The sequence below is a fragment of the Ipomoea nil genome, unplaced genomic scaffold, assembly GCF_001879475.1.
Source record: "Ipomoea nil cultivar Tokyo-kokei standard unplaced genomic scaffold, Asagao_1.1 scaffold1043, whole genome shotgun sequence".
In the NCBI taxonomy this organism is placed as follows: Eukaryota; Viridiplantae; Streptophyta; class Magnoliopsida; order Solanales; family Convolvulaceae; genus Ipomoea; species Ipomoea nil.
Window position 1 is genome coordinate 2,468,574 of NW_017617471.1, and position 21,500 is coordinate 2,490,073.

The following is a 21,500-nucleotide window of genomic DNA, read 5'->3' on the forward strand; positions in this document are numbered from 1 at the left end:
CATAAGACATTGATTCTTTGTACTTTAATAACTTGAGAAAGTATGATATTATAACAAAAGTCATTAAAAAAAACACATTATCCTTTGTTTACATATGCCATTATATATGTACATATACAAGCAATTCCAACAGATCTACTTACAGAGTTACAGACAGTACACTAGTACAGTTTCCCCATTTATACATAAACCAAGAAAGAAAGAAACACGCCGCCGGCCGCCGGCCGCCGGACAGCAAATAGATATATACAACGTCGTGGTGGTGGTGCTTCTATGCAGTTGGATAAGAAGAATCCATGGCAATCCCACAGAGCCCATGCTTAGCAGCAATGTCTCGTTCCATTCTGATGTACCCCTCCTCTCCCCAGCTCGTCCCCCACGAGTTTTTCACCACCCAATACTTAGTCCCGTTCGCGTCCTTATCGTACCCGACGGCGGTGACGCCGTGGTCGAGCATGGTCCCGCACGGCCCGGTGAACACCCCGCTCTTGTAGAACTGGAAAGAGAAGTCCCCGGCGTCAATCGAGACGGAAACCGGCTGGTTCGCCACCGCCTTGAGCAGCGCCGCCTCGTCGTTCTTGGGGACCTTCTCGAAGCCGGAGATGCGCGCGGCGGCGGAGGCGGCTTCCTTGGCGTTGCATTTGCCGTCTGCGGCGGTGTACGGGTATGTGGATTCCAAGGCGATGCCTTTGTTCTTAATTATGAATTTGAAGGCGTCCTCCATGTATCCTCCCTCGCAACCTTCATCCTCGCCTTTGACGACGTCGCAATCCACCAGTTCTTGCTCCGATAGGGAGATCAGCTTCTTGGTCGTCAGCTGAGTTATCCCTTCCGTCGCTGCTATGGCAGAAAACGCCCAACAACTCCCTGCAAATAAACATCTTAATTCAAATCAAATTCAATATAATAAGATATAAAAGTCATCAACCAAGGGTTAATGAAGCTCTTAACCGTTAATGAAGCTCTTAACCGATAATTATAAAGTTACAAGTTTGATTTTTAGTGATTGCGGCCTATTAGCCTTCTTGATTTGAACTAATTAGCTATATTCAATATAGATTAATTTACCATGCACTATATAATTATTTGCTGTCTAAGTTACTAGACAAGATTTATCTCGTGCTGACCTAACCAAGATCAAGAAAAAGATAGGGTTGAGACAAACCTAGCCAAATTGGTAAGATTGTTCGATTTGATAAATTAAGTTATAAGTTTGATTTTCAGCTAGGGCTGTTTATTAGTTTTTTTGGTTTGGACATGTAAGCTATAGATAACCTAAGCCTAGAAAAAGATGAGTTAGTTTGGGAGCAACGACCCTAACCAAGTTGGTCATAATGTAACAAGTTTAACTCTTCACGAGAACAGTCTATTGATGCTGGGCAACCTAGGCTGGTTTTTCTCACTGACCGAACACTTACCACATTGGCCTTGGTCCTTAACAGGTGTGACAGCACCTTTCTTCCTCCAATCCATGCTAGCCGGAACATCACTCACATTTTCATATTTAAACCATGCGGTCTCTTCCTCTACTCTCGGAAGAGACGGCAATTTGTACCCATTCCGAGCAGCTCTGAATTCCTCATTGGTCTGGTCTGCAAACTCGTTGATTCCCAGCTTATAGGGCCGATTCCCGGCCCTATTAAAACCCTCAATTCGCTCCATGTTCTCTTTGAATATCTTGAACCGCCTTTCCTTTTCCGCCTCGTCTGCATACACTCGTCCATAGCGCACCATCCACCGCTCGTGCTTCCTCATCGCGGTTGCCTCGGCAAGGGGACGGGAAGCGGCTTGACAGGCCAGAATCCCCAGAACGGATAATAAGATACACAGTTTCAGTGACAGTGCAGAAGGAGCCATCTTTGATTGATGTTGGTGATTCAGAGATGGCAATCGTGTATGTAGTTCTTGGAAAGTAATGGTATATATAGATCGTGAAAATGCATGGAATTATGGAAATGTGTTTCTATCAAACTTGGAGGGGAAACCACTTTCTCTAGCTGTACTTTGCCGTGCAAAATGCGATGATTTTGATAATTCTATAAAATTATGGAACATTATATATATTCCTGTCGTTTACAATTGACTTCATCCTAAAGTACAACAATATAATGCAAAGACAGTTTTTGTTCTAGCAATGTTGCCCTTTTAAAACATAGTGTGAAAACAAAATATCTCATCAAGAAAATTCGAAACTACGTGAACATGATTTTTTTATGACGAACGTTGCGTTCAAAGTGGAGTAACATTGACATATACACGGCCTCTATTTAATTTATTTTTACTTTCATTTTTGCCCTAGTAGTTTATAATAATAATAATAATAATAATAATAAGTACTCATGAGAGTAAAAATACTTTTTGATGCTTAAGATCAGTTAACTATGCCAAAGACCTTGAGGTTTAATGGCACCAAGGGGATCTCTCGTATGAGAGGTCATGAGTTGAGAAAGTAGTTATGAACAGGTACTGCATTACATTTTAACAGAGTCAGAAGTACTCAAAAAAAAAACATTTACATTTTCTTTTAATTTCTCGTGTTTATTTACATTTTAGAAAATTATCTTTGTGTATTTGGTTCATTTTCTGAAAAATAATCAAAATTGTATAATTAAAATTTTAATTATTATTAACTGAAAAAGATTTGACAACAAAAGTATTGGTTTCTACCAATGTTGCAAAAAACGTTAGGCGCCGATTTTTTATTTTTTATTTTTATTTTTTTAAATTATTTATTTTTTAAAAAAATTAAACTAAAAATTGTAAAATTCACTAATAAAACATAAGGTTCTTCTAGTTTTTCTTACAAATTATTTACGCAAGTGGTTGTAAAATCGTTCAAAATATTGTTGAAACCATCTAAATACATAAAAAAATTAAAATTAAAAATTAAAATTAAGAGCAAAAGAAGTATTTTTTGGAGAAAGTTATGAAAAAATACGCGATTTCAAAAAAAATTGTCCAAAACGCAAAAAGTTCTGTCTTTCCAAACTTTTCACACTTTACAACACAAAAAAAAAAAAAAACACAAAAACACAAAAACACAAAAACAAAAAAAAAGGCCGATTCAGCTGACTAGGCAGTCTAGGCGACTGCTTAGCCGGCCGGCCGTGGAGGAGGCCGATTCCGGCCTTCCTTGCAACGGCCGGCAGGCCTAACGCCTAAGCGCCGATTAGGTGCGATTTTTACAACACCAATCTTTTTTTTTTGACAAAAATCAGTACAAACCAGATTGGTTTCGTCAGAAATCAGTAGAAGACAGGCTGGTTAATATGTGATAATGCAGTACAAATTGATAATTTTAAAATAAATAGATATTGTTTGTGTGTGCCCAATTATATGTCATTCTTCAATCAATATTTTTTTTTTCAAATTTAATATATATTATACAAATAAATATATAACATTTTAAAAATATAAAATAGATGAAATATTAAGTATTGAAATAAAAACGTAAAACATACAAATATCTATTACTATTGAGAATGCTCTAGAAACATGTAAAAGATTCCCTTGTTTAAAAGGGCCTTCTCTAGAACCCACTAGTAACCAATAGTGGCATAAATACCACTACCAAAACCAAAGTCACAAGTTCAGTTTTCTCTTAAACTTTTTTACTTCAGTTTCATTTCAAATTTCGTCTCATCGAAAAAGAATTACAATCCTGACAAATTCGTCGCCGGCGTCTTTTTCTCAAGAATTTGCCGGACCATATTTTGCAGAGACATACCTTTAATCTTTGAAGTTCATCAATTCCCAAAGTTTTTTCTCTATTCTTAATTTTCCTCCCTAAATTTTTGGGAAAGGACCCGTTAGAAGTGACGGATTTGTCAGGCTTGTGGTTCTTTTCCGTTGAGCTGAAAATGGAAAGCGGCGATGACTTGGCCTTCCAGAAGAAGCAAATCGATCTCCGGTGTCCGATTACGGCGTCTCAGGTAGGTAGTGAGTTCGCAGTTTCAATAGAAAATCCCTAATTCTTCACTCGTTGACCCGGCTGCGGCACCGGGTGGTAAAGTTGACCTAATTCCTAGGCAATCATTGGATCTTCGATTGATCTCGTTTTATACGTTATTTCGTGTTTCGTTAATTTGATTTTATGCTGGTTGATTGATTCGTTTCACTTTAACTCACGAGCTAGATTCCTTAAATTTCGATTTCGTGACTAGTGTTGAACCGTGCTTGCCATTTTTGCATTTTATTCATCAGCTTTTCTGGAATCGATGTTTTTTACGTCGAGTTGTTTTTATGGTGTTGTCATTTCTGAACCTTTCAAAAATTCATGTATCCAACAACTTTACAGCTGAGTTACGTTGTGCATTAGCTTTTGATCACAGGATGTTCACGTGCGATGATGAGATGAGTGGTAATTCCAGTAATTTACCTATGTTCTTGTCAATGTGCACATCATGTGAGCTGGTTCGGAGCCTACTTTGATTGAAGCTTGTGAAAGGGAATTAAATGGATCCTCTTGTTTATCCCTACTACATTTAACCAGCAGAAAACGAATCAACTGCATCTGTTTTAGTACAAAATTTAAAGAAAAATATGAGTTTCAAAGTGAAAAACAAGCTGCAAATATAAGTCATCTGTTGGAGGTTTCCTTTGCCCTTTTTTTTGGATGACGAGGGAAACCATTGCTACTTGGTAAATCCGCCTTGTGACCTTAACTGGCAAAGGACCAGCCTAAGTTGTCCATAGCTGGTTAGCTCAAACCAACCAAGAATGACAATAGGTCGTTCTCACTGAGAGTCGAACTTGTAACCTTGTGGTTACCCAACCAAAAGCTTGACCAACTTAGTTGGAATTTAAGCCCTTTTGAAAATTTAAGTCCTCAGATTAGAGGATCATTTTCGGACCAACATTCATCTCACATCATGTTGGTATCTGATACGCACCCAAAATAAGAGATAGAAGGAATGAAGAAAATCAGGCAATTCAGAATACATCAGGAAAGGCTTAACTCAAGGGATTTGACAAGAATAAAATCAAAGGCACAATCATATCAACAATATCTCATTTTCTATAATTATTTATTTCCTAACACTATAAATTAGAACCTCTAGATGATAGTAAATCAACCAATCTTTATCCTTAGTCTTTAAGCTTTAGTAGCTAGGCAAGAGCCTAAAACTCTTGTGGGGCAAGAGCCTAAAACTCTTGTTGGGGAAAGTCTTGTGATTTCCTGTTTCTTTATTTCAGTTTCTAGTCAATAAAAATACATCATTGTTCTTTTCTCTAACAAGAATTGGGTTGGTAATTCTTTCCATGCCCATTAGACCAAGTAAACCCACTATGTGAAGGAATTATCTGGAGCGCTGCATTTTCTTCTTGCAGATTGTGTCCAAGGAGCCGGCCTGTGGAGAGAAATTCAATTTCTCGTTCTGCAGTGCGAGCGACACGCATCGTTGTTCGGAGATCTGTTACATCATTCGGTCGGAGCCGCACCCGAATTGTAGGTTTCAAGCCATCGAGAAAAAGCCCTAATTGAATGTGAGGAGCAAGTCCAGGAATTTGGGCAATTCAAGCTCGAAACGCAGTGATGAATTCATCCACCAAGCCCGTTTGACGAAGAGCGGCAAGCTGTTCAAACGGTGGCCCAGGCAATTCTTCACCAAGTTCTTCCAAAAGGTCATGTGTGAATTGAGTCCAAGTAAGAGTGGGTTGTTGTTGTTGTAGCCATCGGAGCCAATGTAGAGCTGCCCCTTCCATACTAATGAAAGCTGTTGGGACCTTCAAATCCTCTCGGGTGTGATGAATGGCAAAGTACTGCTCCACTCTAGCTAACCACCCAATCGGATCTGTGCCTTCAAATGTAGGAAGTTCTGTTTTTCCAATGGGCAGCGAGGTGTTGTCCGGCTGAACATGTTCTGGAAGAGAGGTTGAATTCGGCGTTGGGATGGAAGTTGATGAAGCACTGGCATTGTTGTGCCCTCCGCGGCCTTGGAAGGAGAGAGCGAGGAGATCAGACATCCTAGCCATGGAAGCTTCCATGGCTGCAAATCGATCATTCAATGTGGCCAATTCAGCACGGATTGCATCTTGGTTCTTCTCTAACGTCTTTACTCGGGAATCTCGTGTGTTCGTCATTCAACGGCAGGTCGGACCAATTTGTTAGAGAAAAGAACAATGATGTATTTTTATTGACTAGAAACTGAAATAAAGAAACATGAAGTCACAAGACTTTTCCCATCAAGAGTTTTAGGCTCTGACTAAGGATAAAGATTGACTGATTTACTCTCAAGGTTCTAATTTATAGTGCTAGGAAATAAATAATTATACAAAATGAGATATTGTTGATATGATTGTGTCTTTGATTTTATTCTTGTCAAATCCCTCGAGTTAAACCTTTCCTAATGTGTTCTGATTTGCCTGATTTTCTTCATTCCTTTTTCTGAGTAAACTATCTCTTATTTTGGGTGCGTTCAGTATCACTCTCTTTACTGTTACAACTTCATTCTGCTGAGAATTGGTTAATTCTTGGTGGTTTTTTTTATATGCATTACTAACAGGTAATTTTGCTCATATAATTCTGAAAGAAACTGGTTTGTGTGGGGGCTTACCCTCCCTTTGCTCTGTGTTATATACTGAAGCATTCCATGTAATTGTGCAAAGCATTTCACAAAATGTCTTCAAGAATGGGATGCCTTGTGGTCACCAGTTTCTGTGACAGTTTTCATATATGGTTGGAAATCTGAACCTTATCTTCTTCTTTACCATACTGTCACAAGCCTTCTAAAAATCTATTCTATTATGCATTTATGCCTCCTTTAGCATTCCTTGTTGTGGAATTCAACTTTGTCAATAAAAATTTAAGCAAGCTTCCCTTGGCTTTAACAGTATTTCTCTTTAAGTCATGGTATTATATTAAATCACTATGGTGAAGTTGGTATCAGGTCATCGAGAAAGCAAAGCCTGATCAGTTAAGATATGTAAAATTTTAAATTATTTCCCATATGGAATGTGGTAATATCATGGCATAGCATGATGGAGTTGAGACCATAACTAGGTTTCATGAGTGCTTGCTTAGCAGCTTTGACAGGCTTCTGCCTGACTTCACAATTGGTCAGAATGCCAAAGAAGACTGACTACAAGATTCATGAGGAGCAGCTTTGAATTGAAATGGTGATTACCAACTCTCCATTGAAGTTGGGACAGCCTCTTCTCGAGCCCACACTGCACTTTTCCAGCCTACTGAGCACCACAAACAGGGAGGCGAAATCATGAACTGTGAAACTTGAACAGGGTGAGGAATCTTTATGCTGCATTTTTTTTTTTTCTTCATGTTATGGGTGATTACTGTCTAATAGTTCAGAGTTCGTATTGTAACTTCTAACACTTGAAACTATGAAATGACATGCATTTGTGGTAGGATTTTTTTTTTCTTCTATCCTTCAATTTTGTAGTCAATTATATTTTCACTATTAGTTATTCGATTTTGAATTTCATACTATTAATATTTTCAGCAATCTTCCTGCCAAAGACGTATACATGGTACGCATGCTCCTTTGTGGTTTCAGGTAATGTCTGGTCAAAAACTTTGCTGAACTAAAAGTGGTAAAAAATTCAACCTCAGTGAAAAAATTATAGATGAAATTGTCAAAAAAAAAAAACCTCTTTGTTTAAGGTTGTTCCTGTAATCCTGTTTGTTCTATGATCCACTAATGCTATTTTATAGGTGTGGGGTCGGTGGGACAAACGTTTGGTCAAAAGCCTTGTACTAATTTACGCTAATGTGGCGGAAAGGAAAAACAAAATTGAAAAAGCTTTTGTTTTCTACAACGGTTCCTGTGAAAGAAAAGGTGCTATACACTACTTCCAGCTAGCAATCTATGAGACTATGATGGTATGTTATTCACTCTCTCTCTCTCTCTCTCCCTTTTTTTTTTTTGAATTTTTTAAATCATTCTTCATTAATTATTTAAGTAAAAAATGCTGGAAAATATAGGGAGAAATAATTGATATGCGGAGGAAGAAAAACAAGATTTTATATCATCAATCACCACCTACCAGTCAGAACAGTACAAGCAAAATATAATAAATATTCATCAAGAAAAAAAAAAAAAAGGAAAAACAAAAAAAGAAAAGAAAAGAAAATCTTACTATAGACAGCTTCTCTAAAATTTGGTCACTCCTATGTTGCAAAAAAGGTGGTAAATATGTTGCCTTTATTTCTTTGCTTCTTCTGGAGCCGGTGGTTTGGGTTCTTCTTGCGGCGGCGGTGGAGGAATACCGCCGTCAATGCAGCTCCGGCACCTCCTCTCAACCCACCCTTCTATGTCATGTTCCCCGGAGCCACCAAAGTGGCGGCCGCCGCAGAGGCGGGCGATGACCCCGGCAATGACTCCAAGCAGGGTGATGACGGCCAACACAACAAGCAGTGTTTCAATGGACGAGTGTGTGGAGTGGGTCGTCGGAGCTGGTGGCTGCTGCTGCTGCACCACCAACATGGGCGGCGCCTCCACTAGCGGTGGCAGCTCGTTCCCCATCTTCTCTAGTGCCATTAACTTCCCCATATTACACCCAAGAAAGTAGAATATATTGCTTCTGGATGGTTATCTTTGCTCTTACCCTCTTGGAGTAGGGAATGGAAGTATAAGTAGGAAGGACTAAGGAGGGGGTTTGAGTCATGAAAAGTAAAAAGAGAGTGAACAAATGAGATTGAGTAAAAATTATGTTATTAGTGGTGGACAAAAGCAATGAGCATTTGATGAAAAGACACAGTACAAATTGTTTATGAGAAAGTTTAAATGATACATGGCCCAAAATATATAACTAGGGATACAAAAGAGGGTTACTAAATCTAATAAAACATTGCTTCTGTGATTAATGAAATTGTGTGATTTTGACATGCTTAATGTATAAGAGCATCTTCAATGGTGGTAAAAAATGAATTTTTTGTCAGTGTTTTTATGATGTGAGTGAGAGAAAATATAAGATAGCAGAGAGAGACTAAAAAAAAGTAAGTTATACTATAATTGTGATTTTTTTTAAATAATAATAATAATAAGACACAGTTGGTGGGCGTTTAGCACATTAGGGTGGCCATTAGTTTACCGTCATTGTGACTTTTTTTTTTTTGGTACTTTTCTTTCTCCTGCTTGGCACATTAACGAGATAAAAATTCAAAATTGAGTTTAACCATTGTGGTTACTCTGAGTGTTATACATCATATGCTTTCACTAGTGTTTGCTTCTATGGTTAAGATGATCCTAATGTAACATCATTTGATGCACCAATAGTGTATTAGTGCTATATATCATATGTTTCATTGTTACAAGATGTTTACAAACACACTGTGTTTCACTATTTGTTTTTATAATTAATGAAAGAGTAAATACTCAAAATGGTCCCTTGATTATAGCTAAATTTACAAATTGGTCCTCGACTTTTAATTTCAACCAATTAAGTCCTTAACTTTGTAATTTTAACACAATTTGGTCCTTTGTCTATTTGACCGTTTGTTGACTGTGATTTTTGAGGATATATATGTAATTTTATGGTCCATCGTTGGTTTTTTAAGCTTCCGGTTGCATTTTCAGACCGCTCTGTTACATTCGAATCCACTGCCGAAAGCAATCTATCAAATCCGATCGTCTTTCTTCATCCTCCCTTTGGATTCATGTAGTTGAGTTCGTACCAGAGCGAAGAAGACGACGTGTTTTCGAACCGGTGCAACGTCATCCTGGAGGTCTCCACGTGCTTCGACAAGAGCTGAAGGTTCTTCTGGAGATCGTTGATCACGGTCAACAAACGGTCAAATAGATGGAGGACCAAATCGTGTCAAAATTACAAAATTAAGGACTTAATTGGTTGAAATTAAAAGTTGAGGACTAATTTGTGAATTTAGTTATAGTCGAGGGACCATTTTGGATATTTACTCTTAATGAAATGAGATGATTTTGAATTTTGATGTGACATCCTTATTAAATATTTGCTAGGTAGGGTTACTTTTGTTGCATTGGATCTTCTGCAACCCATAATTTCTCGACTCTCTTTTCCTTGTCCACATTGCTTATCAATTTAAGGTGGTTGGGTCTTTTTAGGTACCAAACATAGTTGAAAGCTAAGCTAGATTATACACAAAGTAATTAGATGACTATATACTGATACACACACATATATATAGTCTACTATTTACAAGGCAGTCCATTTTTGAAAAAGTTGGAAATTTTATATACATATATATACCTACTACCTAGTTTGGCTTTACCAATCTGTCCTTGGTGGTATCACATGTTTGTCTAGTTCCCTCTGACCATATATTTCATTTTCCCATTCATCTTCTTGAAAATTTCCCAGTTTTGTCCCTAGTGATTAACTATTCACTTGTCTCTTAGGAATGAGAGAACTTCAGCACAATTGTCTTTCCAGTTTCCATAAGCTACATACATGCATTATTTTTGGGTGACGAGAAAATCTGCAGTTATTATCCGAATATGTAAACTAGGTTAACCCTGATTCTGTGTATTAACTTGTAAACTATACAGGAGAGGTAAATCACATTACGAAGAACCTATGCAATGAGGTGTTGGGGAAGAAACATTCATGCATTATTGTTTATAGTGCATGTGAGACAGACACATAAGCAATAATTAACACATTTGTAAGTAATTTAAGTATTTAAGTCATGACTGAAATGGGGGAGCCACCTGAAAGATTTATTGAGTGACATTTCCATGGCACAGTGCAGAATGCTGCATTTGTGCAGAGAGTACAGGCAAGCTGGCTAAGGCCATGGTTGTAACGCATTGCATGTTTTGGAAAAAACAAAATGTGAACAATCATTCAAAATACAACTTGGGCCTTAATTGTGCTGGCCATTCACAACATGAGTCCAGTTCCATCTCCTCTATTTTGGACTTTGTGGGCCTCTTTCATCCTATTTTGGTCCTGTTTGGTAAAATAGTTAGTCTATCAGTCAATTTTAGTTTATTTGACCACTATTAGTTGTTTGAGAAAGTCATTTTGTATGTAATCAGCTAACAATTAATTTACCAAACATTTTTCTACAATCAGCTTGATGGAATAATTACGAATGGATCCTGGGCGAACCGACCCACGAGGAGCACGCACCCCCCGTGGGGTCGGTCACCCAGGGCTCGGCCTCTATGGGGTCGGCCGGCTACTTGTTCGAGCCCCGAGCTCGGCTGAGTGGCGTGGTCCCCGCACGGAGCGGGTGCGCGGCGAGAGTGCGGCACCCCGCGTCTTCCGGGTTGTTATGGCGACATAGGCTATAAAATCCCTCTTTGATGTCTTAATCAAGGCATCTTGTGTCCTAAACACTTACTTGTCTTGTTATTACACGTTCATACCTCTGTAATAGTGTTACATATTCAATTAATACAATATTAGTCCCCGTGACTATATTTGTACCGATATTCATACCCATATTATCTCGTATACTTGTTACATTTATTCATTTATTCGGGTTAATTAATTCGGACCCCGATTTAATTAATTACATCACAGCTAATACTATCAACTAGTTAAACTCACAAACCTAATCAGTTAACAACCATTTACCAAACACCCTATTTGTGTTTTTCAAATGTTGGAACAAAGAATGTCAGAATTAAAGGCTTATTACTTGTGCAATTGTAATTGATATTGGAGACATAATTGTATTTCTTTTTTACTTGTGTAGTAGTTAGTAGCACATATAAAATGCATAACGATTCAAGACTACAATGAATTTGACCGTTTAGACTTTTGCCTAACAAAGAAAACAATACACTTACATGAATGTAGGCCAAGCTACTCACATAACATTAACCCCCACCATGAACGGATTCCTTTAAAGGAGTTGATCAAAGACTTATAAGTCAAAAAATCATAAATGATCCAATCTACACACCTATTATAAGTATTAAAAGAAAAAAGAAAGAAAAAAAGCTTACTACCTTTTTGACTATCTTGACAGACATACACCAATACAATCTCTCCACTTTTGTAACACTACTACATTGGATTGAGTTTGGTAGCTCTAAGGTTAGATTTTTGTCTGGTTAACATAGGACTGTACTGTATGGGCATGTGGCGGTTGGTGAATAATTAAAAAAAAAAAAAGTAAAGAATTAGAGGACAAAAAATGGTGAAAAAGATGAGTGGGCGGTGTTGACATATACACGTGAAATTATATCAGAATTCATGAACCTAATCTTAGCTTTGAATTATGTGGAAACATGTCAATTAGGCAAATAACGTGTTAGTGTCTGTGTGGCATAGAAGAAAGAATGGGCAAATATTTTGCTTTTTTTTTTTTTCTTTTTTTTTTTTCTTTAAATGTTGGACCTGCCATATTTATTATATATAGTACTCCCCCACGTGGCTATTCATTGGCTTCATTGCTAATTCCAATCACATTAACTTCAAAACATGTAACATGCTATGGTATAAATAGTGATTATGAGAATAATTGATAAATTAATTCAAAATGTAAGAATCTCACTATTATAATATTATTACATCAGAAGAATATGTCATGAAAGGATAACGATATATGATATCAAGTCAAGTTCTTTTTAACTCGCACGGACTTAGCTCAATGGTTTAGTGGGCAGTATTTGGAGTAAGAGATTAAGGTTTGAATTTTGACTGTGGCAATGTGAGAATTATGTCTAAAATAGGCAGTTTCCTTATGCGCACCGGCATTTGGATAAGTCCCGCATAATTACAGATTTTTCTAATCATAAAAAAATTATTATAAGTATATATGAATAGATACTATTAATTTGTAACAGAGTCTATAGTAGTTTGTACAAAACAAGATATGGCAACAATACAATGAATTGACATTTCCTTAGTGTCCACAACCCACTGGTTACAACTTACAACCACTACTTTGTAATGTTGTCTTCTTAGAAGTCATTAAATTGAGATTTCTTCCATCCGTGAAGCCGTGAACAGAAGCTGATCAAACCGCCCAGCCTCACTCCAGCTACCTTCTCTGTAATTTCTCTCTCTCTCTCTCTCTCTGGATTAAGTCAGTAAGCTTCTCTAAGTTGCCCACATTGTATATTGTTTGAATCTCCATCTACCCATTTCTGAAAGCTTGGAACTTGTGACATTGTCTCTGGGTTTTGCTCTATTGCTTGATTGAATCAAATCTTGATTTGCTTTGCTCTTCATCCATGTTCTTTGAGGTTGTTATTAACTGAAAGTCTGGAACTTTAATGTAACATGACCACTCTGTTCTTGAAGGTACAGTTGGAGAGGGAAAATGGGGAAAGAGCTGAGATTCTTGATTGGGATTGTTGTGGTATGTGGTTGTGTGTTTGTAGCCAATGCAGATTACATGCTCTACAAAGATCCAACAAAGCCAATAGGTCGAAGGATCAAGGACCTGATGGGCAGGATGAGCTTGGAGGAAAAAATTGGGCAAATGGTTCAGATTGAACGCCAAGTTTCATCTTTTGAGGTCATGAAGAAATACTATATAGGTGTATACTTTTGTGAAAATTGATGTTTTCCTCTTTATATCTATGTTTCATACCCCACTACCCGACTAGGTAAACCAGTCTAGGTTGCCCATAGCTAACGGGCTCAAATCAAGAATTTGTTTCCCCCGGGAGTGGAACTTGTAACCTTGTGGTTACCCAGTCAATAGCTCGACCAACTTGGTTGGGGTTGTTGAGCATATAGCCATTAATGTGCAATCCAACTATCAGCTTAAGCTTTTAGTTGAGATGGAGCACATGCTTCAATTGGGGTTGCCCCATGACTGCAATTTCTTGATTGCATTAAGAACATGTGAGTTGTGGAGCAGGTAGTGTGTTGAGTGGAGGAGGGAGTGTTCCAAAGGAGAAGGCATCTGCTCAAGACTGGGTGGACATGGTGAATGATTTCCAGAAGGGCTCGTTAGCGACCCGGCTTGGGATTCCTATGATTTATGGGATTGATGCAGTTCATGGCCAAAACAATGTTTATAAAGCTACTATTTTCCCCCATAATGTTGGTCTTGGAGCAACCAGGCAAGATTGATATTAAGTTGGATTTGCTTTAGGCTTTTAGTTCGGCTTTCATCAATTCTTGTTAGTTATATTGCCATGTCTGTTGAACATTCAGGGATCCTCAACTGGTTAGGAGGATTGGCGCTGCAACTGCTCTTGAAGTCAGGGCTACTGGGATTCAATACGTATTTTCACCCTGCATTGCGGTAAAATAAGTTCATGTGACCTAAATCTAAACAATAAAAATGAAAAATAAGATGTCTTGGATGTTATGCTTTAATCGTAATGGCTTGATTAGGTATGTAGAGATCCTAGATGGGGCCGGTGCTATGAGAGTTACAGCGAAGATCCCGAGATTGTGAGGGCTATGACTGAAATCATCCCGGGATTACAAGGGGAGATACCACCAAATTCTCTGGGCGTCCCCTTTGTTGCTGGAAAGTAAGTTTGTAAAAGTTATTGTCTTCTGTTTGCTATATGAACTCGGAGTAATTACTTGTTTTAAATAATCTCGGGCTTTAGACTAAGCTTCTCATATCGAGAGAAAGGTCTTAACTTTAACCCCATAAACCAAAACCTTATTTTCTGCTGTTCAAAAAAGGGGGAAAAGGTAAGACAGCAAATAATGATCCAGAAAAGGACCGTCTTTTGCAGCATGTAGCATGCGCAATGATTGTTTTATTCTTTAAAGATATAGAATCGATTTTCATATATCCTCTTAATAATTTCGTCGATTATATCTTTCTTTATCATTCTTATCAAAGTATATAGCTTCAAACATACTGGCATTATACTATGTTGAATAAAGAAGTGTTTTGGTTTTTTCTTCGTTTTCTTTCTTTAGAGAAAAGGTTGCTGCTTGTGCTAAGCATTACGTGGGCGACGGTGGCACTATAAAGGGCATTAACGAGAACAACACGTTGATTGACTGGCATGGCCTCCTCAGTATCCACATGGCGGGCTACTATAATTCAGTTATCAAGGGCGTGGCTACTGTCATGGTCTCCTACTCGAGCTGGAACGGGGTGAAAATGCACGCTAATCAAGAAATGATCACCGGGTTTCTTAAGAAAACACTCCGTTTCAGAGTAAACCCGACTTCCCATTTTAAAAGCTTAGATTGCTAATCAAAGAGGACTAAAAGTTCGGATTTTTAACATTTTCAGGGTTTTGTTATCTCGGATTATATGGGTATTGACAAGCTTACACCTACCATGCACGGGAACTACACGTACTCCATTCTACATTCTATCAATGCTGGAATCGATATGGTCAGTCAAAAATACAAACGAAATCCCAATTTACTATTTCACAAATCAGAAGAGTAACCTAATTTATCAGTCAGTTCAAGTTTCAACGACAATTTACTAGTTGAATGAAGGGAATTTATACTGTTTTTGCTGAATTTTGCAGGTTATGGTTCCAAACAACTATACAGAATTCATTGATGGGCTAACGTTTCTGGTGAAGAATAACTTCGTGGCAATGAGCCGAATTGATGATGCAGTTAAGAGAATTCTCAGAGTGAAGTTCGTAATGGGCCTTTTTGAGAACCCATTGGCTGATTATAGCATGGTGAACTATCTCGGGAGTAAGGTAAGATTTTTCGTTTTCTTTCTTCTGTGTTTTTCGGGAATTACAGATAACTGAACTCTTATGCATGTGTAATAGCTAGCAATCGTACTTTTGTGTAGGAGCATAGAGAGCTGGCAAGGGAAGCGGTGCGAAAATCTCTTGTTCTTCTGAAGAATGGAGCAAATGCAGATGAACCGGTTTTACCACTCCCAAAGAAAACGTCGAGAATCCTGGTTGCAGGAACTCATGCTGACAATATTGGCAATCAAAATGGCGGCTGGACAATAACATGGCAAGGAGTTCCTGGCAATAGTACTGTAGGTAAGTTCTTGATATCTCGAATTAGCTTAATTTTGTTGAACATTTAACCATTAGTGCAATCCAACTACCAGCTTAGGCTTTTAGTTGAGATGGAGTACATGTTTAATTTGGTATCAGAGCTAGACCAAAGGTCTCTACTAATAGATGGATCTTTCATTCTTTACATTGGACGACAGGTACTACAATACTCTCAGCTATAAGAAACACGGTTGATCCAAAAACCGAAGTTGCTTTCAAAGAAAACCCCGATATGGAATATGTGAAGTCGAATGAGTTCTCACACGCCATCGTGGTTGTGGGGGAGACAACCTATGCAGAGGGCTATGGGGACAGCTTAAACCTGACGATCCCCGAGCCTGGACCGACCATTCTGACAAACGTATGCGCCTATGTGAAATGCGTTGTGGTTCTCATCACCGGGCGGCCTGTTGTGATTCAGCCATACCTCCCTCGGATCGATGCCCTCGTGGCTGCTTGGCTTCCGGGAACAGAAGGCCAAGGCGTTGCAGATGTGCTTTTTGGCGATTACGGGTTCTCGGGCAAGCTTCCCAGGACATGGTTCAAGACTGTTGATCAGCTCCCCATGAATGTTGGAGATTCACACTATGACCCACTCTTCCCTTTTGGATTTGGGCTTGAGACTGAGGCTATAAAGTAGAAGAGATTACAGTTTTATTGAGAGGGGAAAGAGAAAACAGAAAGAGAACAGTATGTACCACAGAAAACTACACTTCATTGTCTAACATTTCTTTTTTCTGCTGATAAAGAATTCATTGCTATTACACAGAAGCGGGGTTTACTGGTGGACACACTTAAGTTGTAGTTGCTGGTTTTTCTCGTCACTCGAAAAAAAGAAAAAGAAATCACTGTTACACGCTTACACTGATGTTACACTGATTCTGTAATGTCAGACTCCATTTGTGATTCCACTCCTTTATACCATATATGCTATTATTATTTCTGAAACATGGATTACTTTTTATGGTTGATAATGGGAAGACGGGGTGTGTTTGGTTCATGGATTTATATTAGGAATATGAATTAAAATTATAGTTAGTGTTTGGTTGATAACGTTTTAAAATGCATGAGATTTGATTACTCCTTCAATTAAAAATTTAAAAAAAAGGTATCATTGTATGTTATTGGTAATATGATTTTTAAGTTTAGATTAGTGCTTTTAGATTTTTGTTTTGATTTTTTGTTCATATTGATGCTTTAGATTAGATATCATTATACCAGGACTATGTGGTCCAATGGTACCCGGGTTGGACTTCCATTTGGAAGATTATGCTATAATGTAATAGAGCCAGTAACTTAAAAAAAAAAAAGATTAGATATCATTATATTAGGATCAATTGTCTTGCTTTTTTTATTAAAAAAAAAAAAAAAAAAACCTTTATTCCCATAGGATCATATATAACCAAATATCAATATTCGTAATCATTTTAATTGCAACATATTACCAAACATGCAAAATACTTTCACAAAAACTCATATCATTACTAAGGTCATCTCCAAAGAGATAGCAAATCACCAAATCTACAAATAATGGGACTCCAATGACGCGACACTATTCATTCAAGCCATTTTCTGGACAACTTTTTAATTTCTATTTTGCCCCTGCTTTAATTTGTTAATTCATTTTTTACATAATTTATTTTGCTTTTATGTATTTATATATTTTTATTAAATACTTAAACATAAATGTTATATTATTATAAATAAATTATATCAATTGAAAAATCTCATCAAGATGATTAAAACAAGACTATTATTAAATATAGATATAGATTAATTAAAAATTAAAATAAATAAAACATAACAACAACATAAAAATAAGAGTTAATACCTAAAATGGTCCCTCGACTATGCCATAATTACCAATTTGGTCCTCAACTACCATTCTTACCCAATTAAGTCCTCAACTATGTAACTTTTACTAAATTAAGTCCTCAACTATACAATTCTTACCCAATTTAGTCCTCAACTATACAATTCTTATCCAATTTAGTCCTCTGTATTAATTTGACTGTTTGTTGACTATCAAAAGTCGGGATAAAATTATAATTTTACAAGATTTCTCCTTCCTCTCCATTTAGCAGCGCCAAACCATGCAGCAATACACTGGGATCAGATTTCGATCGTCAAAAAATCGTTGAAAATCAAATTCATGGGCTATCCGATGCACAACCACTACTTAGATACTGACAGGTTTAGAACCCAACCGGAGCTTATTTCTACATGGTTTAGCGCTGCTAAATGCGGAGGAAGGAGAAAACTTGTAAAATTACAATTTTATTTCCACTTTTGACAGTCAACAAACAGTCAAATTGACAAAGGACTAAATTGGGTAAAAATTATATAGTTGAGGACTTAATTGGATAAGAATGATAGTCGAGGACCAAATTGGTAATTACGACATAGTCAAGGGACTATTTTAGGTATTAACTCTAAAAATAATGTTACTAAAAATTTATTATTTACATCACAAATTATATTTTATTCTCCTTCCGATTCTGATTTCCATAAATTATATTTATATCTAACCATCCGATATGTGAAGATTTCGATGCAGTCGAAGATTCTAAACCTCCGTTGACGTAATTCATACCGTCAAGAAAAAAGAAAACGTCAAATTACTACTGGGTCTACTGTGCAGGCTGAATTTTCAGAGTAGAAGTCGTCGAACGCGCAATTTCTCTGATCTATCTCAATTCTCAGACTCTTCTCTCTACTTCAAGGTGGAATCCACATTATCGGGTTCACAGAAATATTCCCAAGATTTGATTTTTTTTTTTTTTTCTTCTTCCTCGCACTGATTTACGTGTTTACAGGTAATGGGGACGCCGGCACTTCCAAACCTGGGAAAGCACTGCTCCGTCGACGATTGCCGGCAGATTGATTTCCTGCCGTTCACCTGCGATTGCTGTCAGAAGGTACCTTACATACCTCCATCTCTCCCATTGTGTCCATATGAAATGCACTCAGAATCACCTTTCCTGGTTATATTTGAATTTTTTTTGAATAATTTGTACTGGGATTTAATCATCTTGTTGTTTTAAGTATTGGGTCTTCGGCTATTTAAGAATTTATTTACTCCATACATTTGTTTGTGAAGATTAGAAGGGAATAGTGTTTAGCTCTGGTTTTGTATGAGGTGAGGTTAAAGAACAGGTTAATGCCTTAATGGCAATCTTTACTCTCTAACTGGGCATTGAGAGAACTGTTCCCAATCCTGGAAGAAGAAAAAATCAGAAAAAAAAGATGGTAGAAAATCTTGGGAAATTTTTAACTTAGATGAATAACTTAAATGTGGCAGTGATTGTAGAATTTGTTTAAGCATAATGTTGATAGAAATCTTCACTTGTTTTTTTTGAGTGATGAGGGAACCCCGTAGCCACCTAGGGTGTGCACCGGTTAAACCCTGTAACCTAGATTGTTATAGCTGACTAGCTCAAACGAAGAAGGCCAATAAATCCCATACCAACTTGGTTGGGGTGATGAATTAGTAAATTACATGAATTAATAGAAACAACGCTTATATAGGGCAGTTCGATTGTCTCAAGAGGGAAGACCCGACCCCCAACCTCCCTCGAAAACTGTGACTTCACTTCTCATTGTGCTGAAGGGATCAATGTTTATCTAGCGCATAGATTATGTAGACTGCTTCCCCCTAAACGAAATAAGTTTTGAGTTTTTGCTTTGCAGACTTTGTATTTCCAGGATTCATTTTATGTTTTAGATAGCTTCACATAAAATAAGTTTTTGTTGTTGATCTTGGTTTTTGCTTTTGTTTTTATCAATTTTTTTTTTTTCTAGAGACCTAACTCTCGTATCTGACAGGTCTTTTGTCTAGAGCATCGAAGCTACTTGAGGCATCACTGTCCAAAGGCCAATAAAAACGATGTTACGGTAGTTGTCTGTCCACTATGTGCTAAAGGTGTTCACTTAATTCCCGATGAAGACCCGAATGTGACCTGGGAGTCGCATGTGAACATTGATTGTGATCCGTCAAACTATGAAACATCCACGAAGAAGAGGAAGTGTCCTGTGCCTGGTTGCAAAGAACTCCTGACATTCTCAAACACAATTAAGTGTCGAGAGTGTAATCTAGATCACTGTTTGAAGCACCGGTTTGGACCCGATCACAAATGTCCTGGACCTAGGAAACCCGAAACGTCTTTCCCATTCATGGGTTATTTGAGTAAGAGTAGAAAGGACGAGACGAAGCATGCTCCCGCTACTTCTTCCTCGAGCTGGACCGCCACTTTCCTCGGGGCAACATCTTCTGTTCGGGCAAAAGCTGGAGCCGGAATGGCAAAACTGAGCACCGAGTTCAATCAAGCACTGCAGAAAGGAAAAGACCGGGGCAGCCTTAACAGCAGGGCCACAAGACAAGCTGGGAATGCGAGTGGAAATGTAGAACAATGCCCACAGTGCAACACGCGATTCTCCTCGGTTGTGGACCTCGTGGATCATGTGCAGAACGTCCACGAAAGGAAGAGCGTTACGAATTTGGCAGTTGACATCTGCCCGAGATGCAGTAAAGGCTTTCACGACCCAGTTTCCCTCGTGGAACATGTCGAAAGGGAGCACAGGAACTTCACAAGCGTATAGAGAACTCGAAGTTCATAACATGATACAAAATCCAAAATGTCATATTTTCAACATTTGTTTTTTTGACACAACTACACATTTGTTCAATTTTTGAGGGGTCTTTTCTTTATATATGTGCCCATTTGTTTTCAGTTTTTGTGTGTTCACTTAAGTAGCTATTATGGTCTCTCTTAATATAAACAGACATCTACTGGCTTCTGGAAATCTACATGCTTACATGGTGAAAGATCATATATTGGTTGATCTTGAGCCTTGACTATATAGGGCAAATAAATAGGGTGTAACCGTGTCGAGACGAGTTTGAATAGGGCAAATAAATAGGGTGTAACCGTGTCGAGACGAGTTTGAATAGTCAAAATTTGATGCTCAAGCTCAGCTCAAATTTGATTAAGCTCTATTTATTTATTTATTTATTTATTTTGAATTCAAGCTTGACTCGAATAGCCAATATTTCTTTTATATTTTTTATACAAAATATTTTACAACCAAATATCATATTAAAATTCAATATTACATCTTGGTGGTAACTTTTTTTTTTAGTACTATTAACTCTATTATAAGGTAGTATCTGTTTACCAGTGACCTTCCGAGAGCCGCAAAGGTACCATATAAACACAATGTGGTTCGCTGGTGATAACCATATATTAGTCTTGTGAGTTGTTCGAGTTGAAAATTAAGCACTAGGTGCCGGCCGGCCGATCTAGATTTTCACTGTAATTGGTGTGTTAGGTGGTTGATTAGCTATTGTTCCGTTTTTTTTAATGGATTATTTTATTCAAAACGACGTCTTTTTGAGCGAAATAGCCCTAAATCATTTAAATCGATCACAAATCCAAAAAAAAAAAATGTATTTAAAAAAATGAAATTAGCTACTCTAATATTGATACTTTGTGAGTTGTGACTTTATAGAATTATTATGTTTTGATTTTTTAAATCTTTATACAATTTACAATTCTAGATGTTCTTTAGGTTAATTAATATTTAATATTTTAGTATTAAATAGTTTATAATTATTAAGTCTTCAAATTTAAAAAAAAAAAT

The 21,500-nt window shown here is 37.5% G+C and overlaps 3 protein-coding genes and 2 long non-coding RNA genes across 6 annotated transcripts; 3 read left to right on the forward strand and 2 right to left on the reverse strand.

The window, feature by feature from the left end:
* Window positions 1–172: 172 nt before the first annotated feature.
* LOC109181396 (senescence-specific cysteine protease SAG39-like) lies at window positions 173–1,879 on the reverse strand. The gene is made up of 2 exons (XM_019331147.1): window positions 1,419–1,879; window positions 173–867 (listed from the first exon to the last, which is right to left on the reverse strand). The coding sequence occupies exons 1-2, from the start codon at window positions 1,855–1,857 to the stop codon at window positions 272–274; spliced, it is 1,035 nt and encodes a 344-aa protein (XP_019186692.1). The 5' UTR covers window positions 1,858–1,879; the 3' UTR covers window positions 173–271.
* A 3,068-nt stretch (window positions 1,880–4,947) lies between these two features.
* On the reverse strand, window positions 4,948–6,267 carry LOC109181401. Its single transcript, XR_002054189.1, has 2 exons — window positions 6,233–6,267; window positions 4,948–5,040 (listed from the first exon to the last, which is right to left on the reverse strand). It is a non-coding gene; the product is annotated as an uncharacterized LOC109181401 (long non-coding RNA).
* A 162-nt stretch (window positions 6,268–6,429) lies between these two features.
* LOC109181400 lies at window positions 6,430–10,833 on the forward strand. The gene is made up of 4 exons (XR_002054188.1): window positions 6,430–7,240; window positions 7,461–7,514; window positions 7,673–7,840; window positions 10,485–10,833. It is a non-coding gene; the product is annotated as an uncharacterized LOC109181400 (long non-coding RNA).
* Window positions 10,834–12,826: 1,993 nt separating this feature from the next.
* On the forward strand, window positions 12,827–16,858 carry LOC109181392 (beta-glucosidase BoGH3B-like). Of its 2 annotated transcripts, none has more exons than XM_019331142.1 (10): window positions 12,827–12,945; window positions 13,198–13,436; window positions 13,763–13,967; window positions 14,062–14,152; window positions 14,245–14,387; window positions 14,791–15,034; window positions 15,113–15,217; window positions 15,360–15,542; window positions 15,641–15,842; window positions 16,019–16,858. In XM_019331142.1, the coding sequence occupies exons 2-10, from the start codon at window positions 13,217–13,219 to the stop codon at window positions 16,498–16,500; spliced, it is 1,875 nt and encodes a 624-aa protein (XP_019186687.1). In that variant the 5' UTR covers window positions 12,827–12,945; window positions 13,198–13,216; the 3' UTR covers window positions 16,501–16,858. The 2 variants fall into 2 exon arrangements, with proteins under 2 accessions (XP_019186687.1, XP_019186688.1); XM_019331143.1 differs by having other exon boundaries at window positions 13,204–13,436.
* A 1,593-nt stretch (window positions 16,859–18,451) lies between these two features.
* LOC109181398 (zinc finger AN1 and C2H2 domain-containing stress-associated protein 16-like) lies at window positions 18,452–20,701 on the forward strand. Its single transcript, XM_019331148.1, has 3 exons — window positions 18,452–18,583; window positions 18,677–18,778; window positions 19,686–20,701. Exons 2-3 carry the CDS (start codon window positions 18,680–18,682, stop codon window positions 20,457–20,459), a joined length of 873 nt encoding a protein of 290 aa, XP_019186693.1. The 5' UTR covers window positions 18,452–18,583; window positions 18,677–18,679; the 3' UTR covers window positions 20,460–20,701.
* Window positions 20,702–21,500: the final 799 nt, after the last annotated feature.